General features: G+C 36.0%; 2 protein-coding genes across 2 annotated transcripts; one reads left to right on the top strand and one right to left on the bottom strand.

Annotated features, from left to right (window-relative positions):
- Positions 1-2691: 2691 nt before the first annotated feature.
- On the bottom strand, positions 2692-5443 carry LOC118060160 (ABSCISIC ACID-INSENSITIVE 5-like protein 2). The gene is made up of 3 exons (XM_035073324.2): positions 5281-5443; positions 3367-4365; positions 2692-3034 (listed from the first exon to the last, which is right to left on the bottom strand). Exons 2-3 carry the CDS (start codon positions 4249-4251, stop codon positions 2954-2956), a joined length of 966 nt encoding a protein of 321 aa, XP_034929215.1. The 5' UTR covers positions 4252-4365; positions 5281-5443; the 3' UTR covers positions 2692-2953.
- Positions 5444-10279: 4836 nt separating this feature from the next.
- On the top strand, positions 10280-12884 carry LOC118059811 (polygalacturonase-like). The gene is made up of 7 exons (XM_073411941.1): positions 10280-10403; positions 10481-10845; positions 11072-11361; positions 11460-11688; positions 11800-12017; positions 12409-12561; positions 12716-12884. The coding sequence occupies exons 1-7, from the start codon at positions 10280-10282 to the stop codon at positions 12882-12884; spliced, it is 1548 nt and encodes a 515-aa protein (XP_073268042.1).
- Positions 12885-13061: the final 177 nt, after the last annotated feature.

Here is a 13061-nt window from a genome sequence, read left to right as displayed (position 1 = left end):
CTAAATGCTGGGCTGACTTCATCGCCCGGGAAATTATGTTCAAAAACAGGGATCCTTAGTCTTGAATATGACTGCGAGGGTTTGCTTTCTTTCTAAGAGTTGGCGGGCGAAGGGTAAATGATTGAATTTAGGAATCCAACATCCTCAGTGGAAGAAGCCAAGTCAATAGCGAAGAGGGGATTGATTGAACAAATGAAGTAGTGCTCGGGGCAGCCCCTTATCGTGAGAGATTAAAGGGTGGCGGGCACTCCATCCACAAAAGGTGAAGGATGGCTTAGGCTAAAAGGGAAAGGGCTTTGGTTGGCCATCGCCCTTTGGTTTGGGCTCTTTCAAGACAACTCCTTCCGTTTGAGACGAGTTGCTGCCTGAGACCGTGGATTTAACTACTCCTCCGTCACCAGCAGGGACCCTTCTTCTGATTAGGCGCCGACACTGATTCATTCCAGTAGGGATTGCTCCTTTACTTTAGGTTTAGGTATCGATGAGGTATTTCCTGTAATTGCAGGGGCTCGATAGCGAAGGAAAATGAGCCCGTGAAGTTCCCCCGAGAGCAAGATTTTGGTGTGTTAATGAGGCAATAGATTGGTGTGTTAACAAATTACCGCAGATCTTAGATGATCCTTTCAGATCGCTTAAAGTTACAGTAGGAAAAACTCAAACACTGGGACTCCTGCTTGGGGAGCCAGATTAGATGAAGCAACATCTTCATCTAATCAAGTTGCTCAAGAGCTCACCCCTGTGCAGGAAGCCTCTCTCAGTGCCGACCCGACGAGTCCCACCCCCCTGGAAGAGTCGGATTTCCCTGGGGACCTGGTACGCTTAAGTTCCTCGCTCCCTTCCCGAACCTCCCCGCTAAAATAAAAATAAAAAAAGAGACAAGGAAAGGATAAGCTTGCATTCTAGAAGCACCACGGACAGCGGAACTCTTACTATTGAACAGTAATTGAATCAAAAGATTGAACAAACAAGACATCAAGATCCCCATCTAGGGTTAATCATTGCTTCGCATCACTTCAAAGAACCTTTTCTTCCAATTATTAACGAGATTGACCAACTTTGTCTTGCTACCATGGATCTTTTAATCCAGTTTGCTTACCCTTCCTTGTCTGGTCACGCTAAGTTCACTTACAAGATGTCCTGGACGCCCCTTTCTTCAAACTTCAAAAAAGGAGATGCATGTAATTACGGATATCATAGCTTCCGGTGCTCCTTACTTCAATAACTAAACCAAGATTTGACTCTGATTTTAGATAGACGCGAAAGCCTTTGGGAAAAAAGACAAGACTATCAATCATTGGTGTTAAGGCTTCTAGTATTAGATAAAGGATAGGAACTTCGCATCTTCTGTCGGTCAACCAAGAGAGTCTACACGCAACCTGCGGCTCCCGACCTGGTTAGTGACGCGAAATATATAATAGAAAGTTTTTTGAAGGAAGTGGGAGTTCGCGGTCAGGTTTACTTTCGATATGGTAGGCGTGACCAGTCACAGTTCCTTTGAGGATCGAGACTGTCGGCAACTTACCCCTCTACCTCAAAGACGGTTTCTTTCTCCCCGCTGCTTCTCCTTGCTCCCTTCCTGCGCTTAGGCCCATTCCTAATCTTATTGCTAAGGCCCGTCAATGGCTGCACCTCCAGCAGAAAGAGCAACTCTTTCCCGTACTGAAGTGAAGGGAGAAGGTTTTCTCTGCTCTTGAGTTTGAAGATCCGGCTTTTGCGCCTTGTTTCGCTCAGCCATTCATTAACAATCCATGATTCGATTCCTTAAACGTTACTATTGTCTGATTAAAGGAGAGATGGCTCTTAGCAGTCTAGTTTTTTCATGTGATGTTTTGGTTGGGGCAAAGCACCGCTCATGAAATAAAGGCAGTTGTTTTCCAATCATTACTGTATATAATTGCGATGGTTAACTATATACAATGGAATAGAGAACCGCAAAGAATGGCTTCCTTTCTTTAGTTTAAGCTGAGAAAAGAGAAACGCGTAGCTGGTCCTAGTTATTAAATCTTTACCACGATAAGAGTCTTCACTCCTTGAAATACAGAAGTTACCCTACGACAAGCTGGAACTAGCCTGGATACTTCAGACCAGACATGTAATCTGCAGATATTAGCTTTTAATTACTATCTCGGAAAAGAAAAGAAAACAATAGAAATAGCAAGGGCAGAAATTCATTTTAAAACTCTCAGAGACTCTTTATATATATATATATATATATATATATATATATATATATATATATAAGGGGCACTAACTAAATAATACATGATGTGCTTTTTTTTTTCTTTTTTTTTTTTTTTTCTTTTTTGTGAATTATCTGAGGGAGCTTGTGCATTCCCTTGTGATGTGTTAGGAACTACTGAAAATCATAAATTAATTCCTTTAAATAGCCCTCATTGTGCATCGCTGTGTGCAAATTAGCTACCTAGACTGGCCAGTTGCACCCTGCTGCATCCTGCAGGTTTCTCTAACTGAGCAATTCATTTTGCTAGTATATCTCCGTGATTGCTAGTGCCGGATTGCACAGTTGACAAACAATATATACAAGCACAATCTTTTGCTTCTCCGTAGGAATAACCAGTGTCTCTTTTGCACAAAGAGAACTCACTCTCAGCACAAAACACATAATGAAAGATGTAATCTATACTTGACAATTGTACTAAAATCGAAATATGAAGTGAGGGAATGTCAGGCTGAAAGAAGCTAGAAAAATATATTGACCATACGAAAAAGAACTAGCTAGCATGGGCAAAATCCCAGGACACTCCAACAGTGAAAATTACATATGAAAATTTCTAACTCAACTTTTCACAGAATAGATACAAAGAAAAAAAACTCATGATGATGAGAAGCAAACTCACAGCAGTAAATGTGACAAGCAGCTGCTTCTAAACGGATCAAGGAGTAAATTATGAGCACAAACCAGAAATCCATCATATCTACAAAACTTCATTTGCTAGAATGGGGCTGATGTTGTCCTGCGAAGCTGATATTTGGGCTCAGGGAGAGGGACACATGGCAACATATTCTCCAGCTCCTGCAAGTTAGAGGAAAACAGATCAAAATAAGATAAAAAATAACATACACATTAGCAATTAACAATAAGAATGAGGGGAAATGTACTTAATACGCAAATGTCTCGTATTCAGTGACAAGATAGACATGTTTTACCATCATCATATAGGCCAATAAACACCAAGAAGATGATATTCGTATACTCAAAGCAAGTATAAACATCCTTTATTCCTTAAATTCAAGGGAGGTGGGAGGAAAGGAAACTAAACTAAAACAGACAGTTCAGCACATGTTATCAATATATCCAATAGAAAGGTAGTTGAACCCGAGGAATAACTGAAAAGAAAACCCCACCCTTAGTTTCCTCAGCCTTTCATTTTCCTCTTCCAGCCGAGAAATTTTATTCTCCAGCTCATTTGTGTATGCTTGCTTCCGCGCTCGTGAACGGGCAGCAGATTCTCGGTTCTTTATCATCCTCTTCTGCCTCCTCTCAACTGTCTTCTCAATCATATCCGGCACACCTCTTTTCCTTGCTGGTGCCTGTGTATCTGATAATGTCCCCATCAGAGGTGGAGGTAAGGCAACCTGGTTCTCTGAGTATGAAACATCCATCATAGAACCAGCCCCCATGTGAAGTGGCTGCAGTGTAGACTGACCTGGCATATAAACCCCCATCATGCTTTGTTGTGGGTGCTGATACTGTGGATGTGATTGGTATTGCAACCATTGACCTTGTTGTTGAAACTGTTGTGCTGCATTTGTATCAACCCCAACAATGGAACCACCATCTTTCTTGTCCATGGATCCTTCATCTACAACTCCTGCTTTTACCAAGAAATCCTCCAAAGTCATCTCTCCAAAAGTAGGCTGCCGCTCCCTAGACTTTATCCCCCTGTCATTTTTGCTTTGTTGGATGTCTTTCCAAACCTCATCAACTGTCTTCTTACTCAGATCACTGGTTAACGATAAGCTTGCCTGACGCTGCAAAGCAGTTTGATTGGCAAATGGTGTGCCCTCCACTTCCAAACCCATAGTCTGGGTAGCCTCCACAGTCCACACGTTTTTGAGAAGTTCGTCAAGATTCATGCTGCTGAGAGGTTTCCCCAAGTCACCCAACTGATTCTGAACCTCATCGAGAGTGAGACTGTACATTGAGTTCTGCCGTGCCAATGGCTGGAGCTGAGATTGTTTATAATGACTACTACCATCACCTTGAGATCCCTTTGTCTGCATTCCCATTCAACAACCTTCACTTAAACATTCCAAATCTAAGAATTAAAAACCCTTAACATAACCCCAAGCTTGTCTAAAAACCACAGTGATCCAATCTTCAAACTCACCCCACAGTCTGACCTGAAAAACCGAGTTACCAATTCAGAAATGTAGCCTATAAATGAATCCTTTACCGAACCAGATTTTAGATTACATTCCCCAGACAGCCAAAAAAAACTCTAATTTGAAGAAATTAAGAATAGTCTATACCATGCAAGACCAGAAATAAAATATCCAAGATTAATTTTCACGAAAACCTAAGACAATAACCTTCATTCAGCATAGTTAACAAAATAAAAGAACAAGTTACAGAAATGGCCAACAAACAAATATGCAGCTTAAATCCCTTGATTATGAGAACAAAACCTTAAGAAAAAAACAGAACAAGAAAACACAGACTACTATTGGAAGAGAAAAAAATAGAAGAAGATTCACCTGAAACCATTACCGTAATTAAAAACAAAATAAAAACCTGCCAAATAAATTAGAGCAGCCAATCCAGTAGAATCCAAAATGGACTGAAATGAGCTAGACAAAATATGTATAACTGTACGCTTTGAGACCAATATACTGATCGAAACAAAGTGAAACAACATACAAACAGGGAGAATTAAAGCTATAATCTTATACATGCAAATGCAAAATCTCAAAGCTTTAGCCTTGATTGACCAAAAACCTTGAAACCTAAATCAAAAATTAATCCACATAATCTCAACATTTCAATAATCCCGGATTAAAAAGTCTGGAGTTTTTGCATGAAACTCAAATCAATTCTAACAAAAAAAGAAAAAAAACAATCTTGCAGATATTTACATAAAATCAAAATCCCTCTTAAAACAAACTCAAAAGGCAGAAAAAATCACACAAATGTAAATGTAAAAAATAACAACTTCCAAATTGGAAGTGCTATAAGAGAAGGGGTTTTTCATTTTTGTGTCATACATCAATAAAGTGAAGTTAAGAGAATGAAAAAAAAATAAAAAAAAAAGTACGTACTTTTGTGATCCAAGAGAGAGTGGAGTGACAGAAGAGAAGTGATTTTTTTGCGTTGCTGTTGATGATTCAGGTGAAAATCAGCTGTTTATTTTGCTTTTACATTTAGAGAGAGAGAACTCTAAATCTACAAATGTCAAAAATAAAACTAAGGTGTTGATTTTTGTTTTTAAAAAAAATATCAAGGAAAATGGTATCATGGGGGAGGGCTTATATGGTAATCTGTGAAACCCCACTTATTCGCTTCAACGAGCCACATGGCACTTTTTTAGTTTATTATTATTTAATTGGTTTCGATTTTGCAGGCCCCATTGGCCCATTGTTTACCTTTTATCTATAGCTGCAAAATCCAGACCAGTCTCGGAGCGGGTCCATCTAGAACCTAACAAATTCAGGGGTGGCTGTATCATCTGAATTTAAAAAAAAATTAAAAATTTGGGTGATTTAATAAAAACTATGGGTTAAATTATTAACCCAATAGACTAGGACATGATTTAATTAACTCGGGTCAATACTAATATTCTTATAATTCCTTAAAAATCATATGAAAAATTTGATGTAACCGGTTGTATTTATATTAATTCTTAGTGATTCAATATAACTCTATTTAAGTCTATATTGTCACTTAGTTTTGACATAAATATTATGTTTTTAAATAATTTTTTTTAAAAAAAAATTACTATTTTATTCTCAAACTAAAATACACACACACACACATATATATATGATTCACTGACTTTGGATGTAAATTTTAAAAAATGGTGATTATATGGTTTCTTAAAAATACTATAAAACTCATGTATATTTAAAGAATTATAGTTTATCATATTTACTATATAATTTCTTGCTACTATTTCAGGACAAAAGAAAAGAAAAGAACAGGAATATATCCTTATATATATATTTTTTTTAAGAATATAAAGATTCACTCCATGTGAATTCCATTAACAAAGCCGATGAAAAATGCAGCAAAAAGCCAGGACTCTGCAGTCTTTGCAATTGTCTGCAAATACGATAGCATTGACATGGTAAAAGAAGAGCTCATGAAGAAGCAAAAGGAGTGACCTCACAAGAACATAACCCAAAAGGTCAAGATTTGGCCACGGCAGGCTTTCCATGGACCCAGAAAACCCTCCAAGCTAAAGAGAGATTTGTCCTCTACTGCATACTCTGCAACTCGTTGGATCATGTTAATATTCTTTCCTTTTCTCTGCGGATTTTCTAACAATTTACCCTCTGTGGGCGCGTGGCACTCATATATTTGCCTGGACAATTTCATTTAAGTCCCTCAACTATATAGAGATCTTCAATCGAGTTTCCAACGTCCTTTTTTGTCTCGATCAGGTACCCGAAGATTCATAAAACCCCCAATTGAATGCCATCGTCGAGGTATCTGTAGATGGATTCTGTTCTAATTAAGAGCTTGTGAAGAGTCTAGGTGGAGGGGGGGACTTGATTAAGAATTTTTTAAGACATGGGAGCTTAGTCGAGACAGGAAAACTAATCAATGACTTAATTGAAATTTGGGTATTGTTTAATGTCTGGTTTTGAAGTTCCCTGCTTCACCTTGTTTTTATCTGAGCCATGCGTGGCACTATCTAGCCCTCTCGGTGCCCCACCTGGCCTTTTTGCACGTAAAGCTTGTAGTTCATCTCATTTCAGGACACTAATACATGCCTTGTGCCATGCCGCGATCTTGGAGCTGTTGTGTATTTTTATGAGTTTTTGGAAATAATTATAAAAAAAATAAAAAAAATTATTACAATTCATAATATTTTCAAAAAAATAAAATTATAAAACTAAATTCTCAATCATATTAATATTAAAAAAAATAAAATTAACAAATATAATTTTAAAAAAATCATAACAAGAAAAAAAAATCATGCAAGGAAACACTGTAGTAATCTATAACATTTCATGAGGAAATCTATAGTTTTAATTTTCAACAAACTCAATATTAAAAATAACAAGATCGATAAAGATAATTTTAAAAAAAATCATAACAAAAAAAATCATGTGGGGAAACATTGTAACAATCTATAATGTTTTAAAGAAAAAAATTACAAAACTAAATTCTCAATCAGCTTAATATGAAAAAAAAAATCAACATAGACAATTCTAGAAAGAAAACATAAAAAAAAAACCATGTGAGGAAACACTATAGCAATTCACAGTGTTTTAAAGAAAAAAACTACAAAGTTAAATTCTCAATCAGCTCAATATTAAAAAAATAAAATTGACAAAAAAAATTCCAAAAAACAACACAAAAAATGAAAAAAAAAGAAAAAGAAGAAGACCATTTTTTTTTAAAAGAAAAAAACAAAACATGTGGGGAAAGTTAAAGGTAAATTCTCAACCAACTCAATATTAAAAAAAATCGACAAAGATAATTTTAAAAAAAAACATGTGGGGAAACACTGTAGCAAAACAAAAACTATGTGAGAAAATATTATAGTAATGCACAATGTTTTTTTTAAAAAAAAAATATGAAGAAAAATTCTCAACAACCTCAATATAAAAAAATTAAATTGATAAAGATCATTTTGAAATAAAAAATAAAAAAAAAAATCATAAGAAGAAAGAAAAAAATCTAAGTAGGAAAACATTATAGCAATCCATAATATTTTTAAGAAAAAAACTACATTACTAAATTTTCAACTAGTTCAATATTAAAAAAAAAAAGACAAAGATAATTTTAAAAAAATACACAAAGATAAAACAGAATAATAATAATAATAAAAAAAGACAATCTTGGAAAAAAAAACAAAAACATGTAAAACCCAAAAAAAAGGAAAAAAATGTGGGGAAAAATTAAAAGAAGAAGAAGAAGACAATCTAAAGGAAAAGAGAAAAAAAAACATGTAAAAAAAAAAAAACAAAACAAAAAATACAAATAAAAAAAGCTACATTATTTTCTCCACCCATTTTAAAGTATTACTTAATTTATCAGCAACACAGGGACTCTACTTGTTAAACGAGACTTATAGCTTATTTGGGACTATCCTTTCTAAAATGTTTTTCTTAAATATATATAAATTTTTTACATTATTATCTTAAACTAAAAAAATTTAAAATCTTCAAAACCGTGGTTGTACTGCAAAGCAAATGATCTTTCAATTAATGAATTAATTTGAAAAACTCAAAATCTAAAATTTAACTTGAGTTGAGTTTTTAATTAAAAAAGATTATGTATGCATCTAGTTAAATCTAATTGATTTATTTAAATCTTTCAGTGATTTAATTTCAATTCAACATGATTAATATATTATTAAAAATAAGATAAAAATAATATTATTTTAATAAAAATATAAAAATATTGATTCCATAACTTATTTATTGATTCAACAAACTAACAACCCATATTTTCTTTCCAGGTCAATCCAAGGATCAAATAAGGAGTTCCAGTTTTTTTTTCCCTCCCGGAAACATTGTTTTTCCCTTGCATATTGCGGTAAAAAGATGGTCATTTTAACGTTTTAGAATACGAGCAAAATTACTACCAAGATGGATTTGGGGTTAGCTACAGTGACTCCTATTAGGGCTCAAAGCCCACGCTAGAAAAATGACCCAGACGCACGCAGGCTTTTTTGTTTTTGTTTTTGTAACCGTGATTGTCTAAGCCGGCCTACGCGCAATCTCGACTAATCCTCCGAGATTCTAAAATTAACAACTATGTAAATTTTCAATAATTTTAAGATTCATAAAACTCGAATTGTTGATTTCTAGAGAATAAACTCGATACCTGACTAATTGAGCTAGAACCTCGAGATTACGTGTAGACATAATTAATTTGCATTCTTCTTTGCCTGCTTATAAAAGTTGAGATTAGAGTATATATCAAGTGCCTGCAACAGTTAATATAATAACACGATCGTGTAGCAGATAGTTCATGTAATATATTGATATTTCCAAAAACACAAGATGATGATTTCATGTGCATCTTTACTTGAGGTGGCGTTGATCGTCCGGTGCTCTTGAAGCAAAGAGATGGCTGGTCGTAACATAACATAGTCCACCAAACAGCTAAGGGGGCGGCGGCGGCCATGGCTCTTGATGTTAATTTAATTTGCTTCTCACGTTTAGGGTGAAGCCCTTAATTTCTGCTTCTTGATTTTAACCAACCTTTGAAATCAAACTAGCTTCCACTCCAAGCAACCTTAGCACGTAAATTACTTTGTTCATAATATAAATGTATACAAGAAATGCTATAACCTCATGAAATGAATGTATGCAAACGTAATTCTAAGTATACCTTATTCAAAATCCAAATTAATATATACGATTGAGAATTAGGAAAGATTGCAAAGAAATTTCTTGTAAAAACACCAAAGTTATTAAACCTAGTCTGATTTAAGATTCAAATCACAAGATCAAAGAAATTAATCCGATTAGATTTAAGTTAATTTAAATTAAGATTTTCTTTAAAAAAAAAAGGGTTAAATTGAGTTTTAACTATGTCAATATTAACCTGTAAAGTTATTTATGTGAATTCTTGCTAATTTATTTTTAAAACATTATCTCAATTAAGTTTATAATTTATTTATCTAGCTAGACTAGGTTTAATAACATTGAATAATATTACTCTAAGGAAGAATTTAGAATTGAAGCTAATAAATGAAGAAAACAGTTTGGAGAATACATAGCAAGACATATATACTTGTCTTCATCATTTATTGAGGAAAAAATGTATGACAAAAAGTATAACATACATTCTATATAAAGTATAGATGTAATTAACATGGATCATGTATTACGAAGATTCAATGTGAATACTTTTACTTAAAATCAATCAATCAATCAATTAATCTAATTGGATAACATAATCCATGGAGGCGCTTTCCATAAATGCAAGCCATCGAAGCTGCAAGCAAGGTCATTTCAGTACAGAAATTTTCAAGTACAGAAGGATCATGCATCATGAAAAAGCCAAACCGATCCCCGTCTCGAATTTCGGCGCAGCAAGCTTTGCTTTTTGTTCTTGCAATCCAATTTAACCCTATAAATGCACCCTCAAACCGTCCCTTCACCTCCATCACCATTACCACCATTTTCAAGATCCTCCAACTCTTTCTCATCTATCTCTGAACTTGAACAAGTGAAACGGTCCTTTTATCAAGCAGAAGATGGCACATACTTTAAGCTCTTGTGTTCTTCTTGCCCTTCTTGTCATGGTCTTTACCTCATATATATTTAGCAATTGCAGAACAACACAATGTCCTAAGTTATGGGGCGAAGCCAGATGGAAGTACTGACTCGACCAAAGCCTTTCTTGCTGCTTGGGCACAAGCATGTAGCTCCATTAGCCCATCTACCATTTATGTCCCGCCAGGCAGGTTCTTTCTACAAAATGTAGAGTTTAAGGGTCCATGCAAGAACAAAGCGATCGTTGTCCGTATAGATGGCACACTTCTAGCTCCGACCGATTATCGGATTATTGGTAATGCTGGAAACTGGATTTTCTTTCAGAATGTTGATGGTGTTACGGTTTCTGGTGGGGTTCTTGATGGACATGGCTCTGGTTTGTGGGATTGCAAGCAATCTGGCAAGAACTGCCCGAGTGGTGCCACGGTATGACGTTCACCATTGTGACCACTCTTTAATTTTTTTCAAGAAAAGCTACACCATATTGCTGCCTTGATCATTCACTTAAGCCCTAATTATCGCAAGAATTAATTAAGAGCATCAAAGTCAAATATTATAGTTAATTAGAGCCTTCATTATGTTTCAAGCAGATATAATTAAATGCGTTAATTAATGTCTATTCCAATTGAAGTTCATTTGTGTGCATGTGCAGACGCTAGGCTTTTCCAATTCAAACAACATAGTGATCAGTGGATTAACTTCATTGAATAGCCAAATGGTCCACATTGTTATCAATGGTTGCAACAGCGTGAAGATTCAAGGGGTTAGGGTTACGGCTTCCGGGAACAGTCCAAACACAGACGGCATTCATGTTCAATTATCGAGCAACATCACAATCTTGAGCTCCAAGATTGGAACCGGCGACGATTGTGTCTCAATCGGTGCCGGCACGACTAACTTGTGGATTGAAAATGTTGTGTGTGGCCCTGGACACGGAATCAGGTAATGAGATTAAATCATTAATTAATTATATACAGTGCTGTTAATATGTGATGGTGCTATATGATGTTGGGGCTTAAATGTGTGGTTTCTTCCTGCAGCATTGGAAGTTTGGGCAAGGACCTTAATGAACCTGGAGTGCAAAATGTGACTGCTAAAACGATTACATTTATTGGCACTCAAAATGGGTTGAGGATCAAGTCTTGGGGGAGGCCTAGCAATGGTTTTGTTAGGAATGTACTTTTCCAGCACGCTGCCATGAACAATGTTCAGAATCCCATTGTTATTGACCAGAACTACTGCCCTGACAACATAAATTGCCCTGGCCAGGCAGGTTGACCCTATGTGTTTATTCTTGTAATTGAGATAATTTGGGTCTAGTCTGGTTAACATGGACTACTTTTATTTGCTAAAATGTGCTTTATGATTTGTTTTGAACAGGCTTCTGGGGTTAAGATTAGTGATGTGATTTACCAAGACATACAGGGAACATCAGCAACACAGGTTGCAGTGAGATTTGACTGCAGTAAAAAGTTCCCATGCACTGGGATCAAAATGGAGGATGTGAAGCTCACTTACAAGAATCAACCAGCTGGCGCATCTTGTAACAATGCTGATGGAACAACTTCAGGTGTCATCCAGCCCAACAGTTGCCTTCAGTAAAATAGTAGTAGAAAAAACAAATTAAAAACTGACTGTGATGCTGCTGCATGATTATGTTATGCAAGCTATGAGGTAGTTTACTACTTGGCCTGTGGTGTTTCTTGGAGCCCGGCCTTGATGATTATGTATGGTGGGAAAAGATTGTTCAAGTTTGTAATTCGTAAAGACCCTTCTCTCGGTTCTTATTTACGATAAATCAAATCCAGGAGGTCGAACTAGTAACCTAAAATTTGATCCGGATTGGGTTTCATTTTGAGCTGTTTTTACATGCATGCTGCATTCGACTTAACTGTTAGTATGGACATGAAATCTCCAGCCTTGGGATTGGCAACCAATAATCCACAGTGGTCAGTCCTCTTTTTCTTTTTCTTTTTTTCGCTGCTATAGTCAAGCAAGGTGTGATGAATCTGTGAGAGTGAGAACTGCCTCCAAGCAGATAGCTGATGAGACCAATCAGAATTCCATAAATCTTTACTCCAATTTTGCTTCTTCTTCAACTCTCGCAATGACAAATTCAGTTGAGAAGTGCAACAAGGCTAGGTTCCTCGACTAGGATTCGAGCCATGGGTGATGACGTGAGACTAAACACACTTGTCACTTGGACTACGGCTCGGCCCTCGAGGGTTAAGCATTTAGTTCGATAAAACTCTTACTTGCGATATTGCGATTTTGCTACATTTCGTCTTTGTTACAGCAAAGCCTTAAATTGTGTGACTGCATTGCTAGAAGGTGAATATGGTGCGATCTATGCTGACCTAGAGGAACCTGAAGCTGACTACAGAATTTCCCCACTACATGATGCTGCTGCCCCTGGTTTTCTACTTGTGTTGAAGTGGTTTGAGTTATTGGATTTGAGAATCTAGTATTCAGAATTACCATATCATAATATGCTTCCTCTTGATTGATTATGCCTTCTACTGCATATGGTATGATGGTCGCCATTGTTTATTTATTTATTCATCATCGGAATATTGGGACTTTTGGCATTGAGATTTGGTAGAATCTGACCTGCGTTACTAGTTACGATGCCAATTGACTTG

This window comes from Populus alba, chromosome 10 (assembly GCF_005239225.2).
Source record: "Populus alba chromosome 10, ASM523922v2, whole genome shotgun sequence".
NCBI classification, from domain to species: domain Eukaryota; kingdom Viridiplantae; phylum Streptophyta; class Magnoliopsida; order Malpighiales; family Salicaceae; genus Populus; species Populus alba.
Note: the sequence above shows the minus strand (reverse complement) of the source record. Positions and strands in the feature narration are given on the sequence as shown.

Bases quoted from the DNA above. Each gene is read 5' to 3' on its own strand.
- LOC118059811 (XM_073411941.1), top strand. From the start codon at position 10,280: ATGCACCCTCAAACCGTCCCTTCACCTCCATCACCATTACCACCATTT. The intron at 12,018-12,408 runs GTAAAATAGTAG...TCGCTGCTATAG, and splicing joins CAGCCCAACAGTTGCCTTCA to TCAAGCAAGGTGTGATGAAT. The intron at 12,562-12,715 runs GTTCCTCGACTA...TCTTTGTTACAG, and splicing joins GAGAAGTGCAACAAGGCTAG to CAAAGCCTTAAATTGTGTGA.
- LOC118060160 (XM_035073324.2), bottom strand. From the start codon at position 4,251: ATGGGAATGCAGACAAAGGGATCTCAAGGTGATGGTAGTAGTCATTAT. The intron at 3,035-3,366 runs GTGGGGTTTTCT...TCTAACTTGCAG, and splicing joins AAAGGCTGAGGAAACTAAGG to GAGCTGGAGAATATGTTGCC.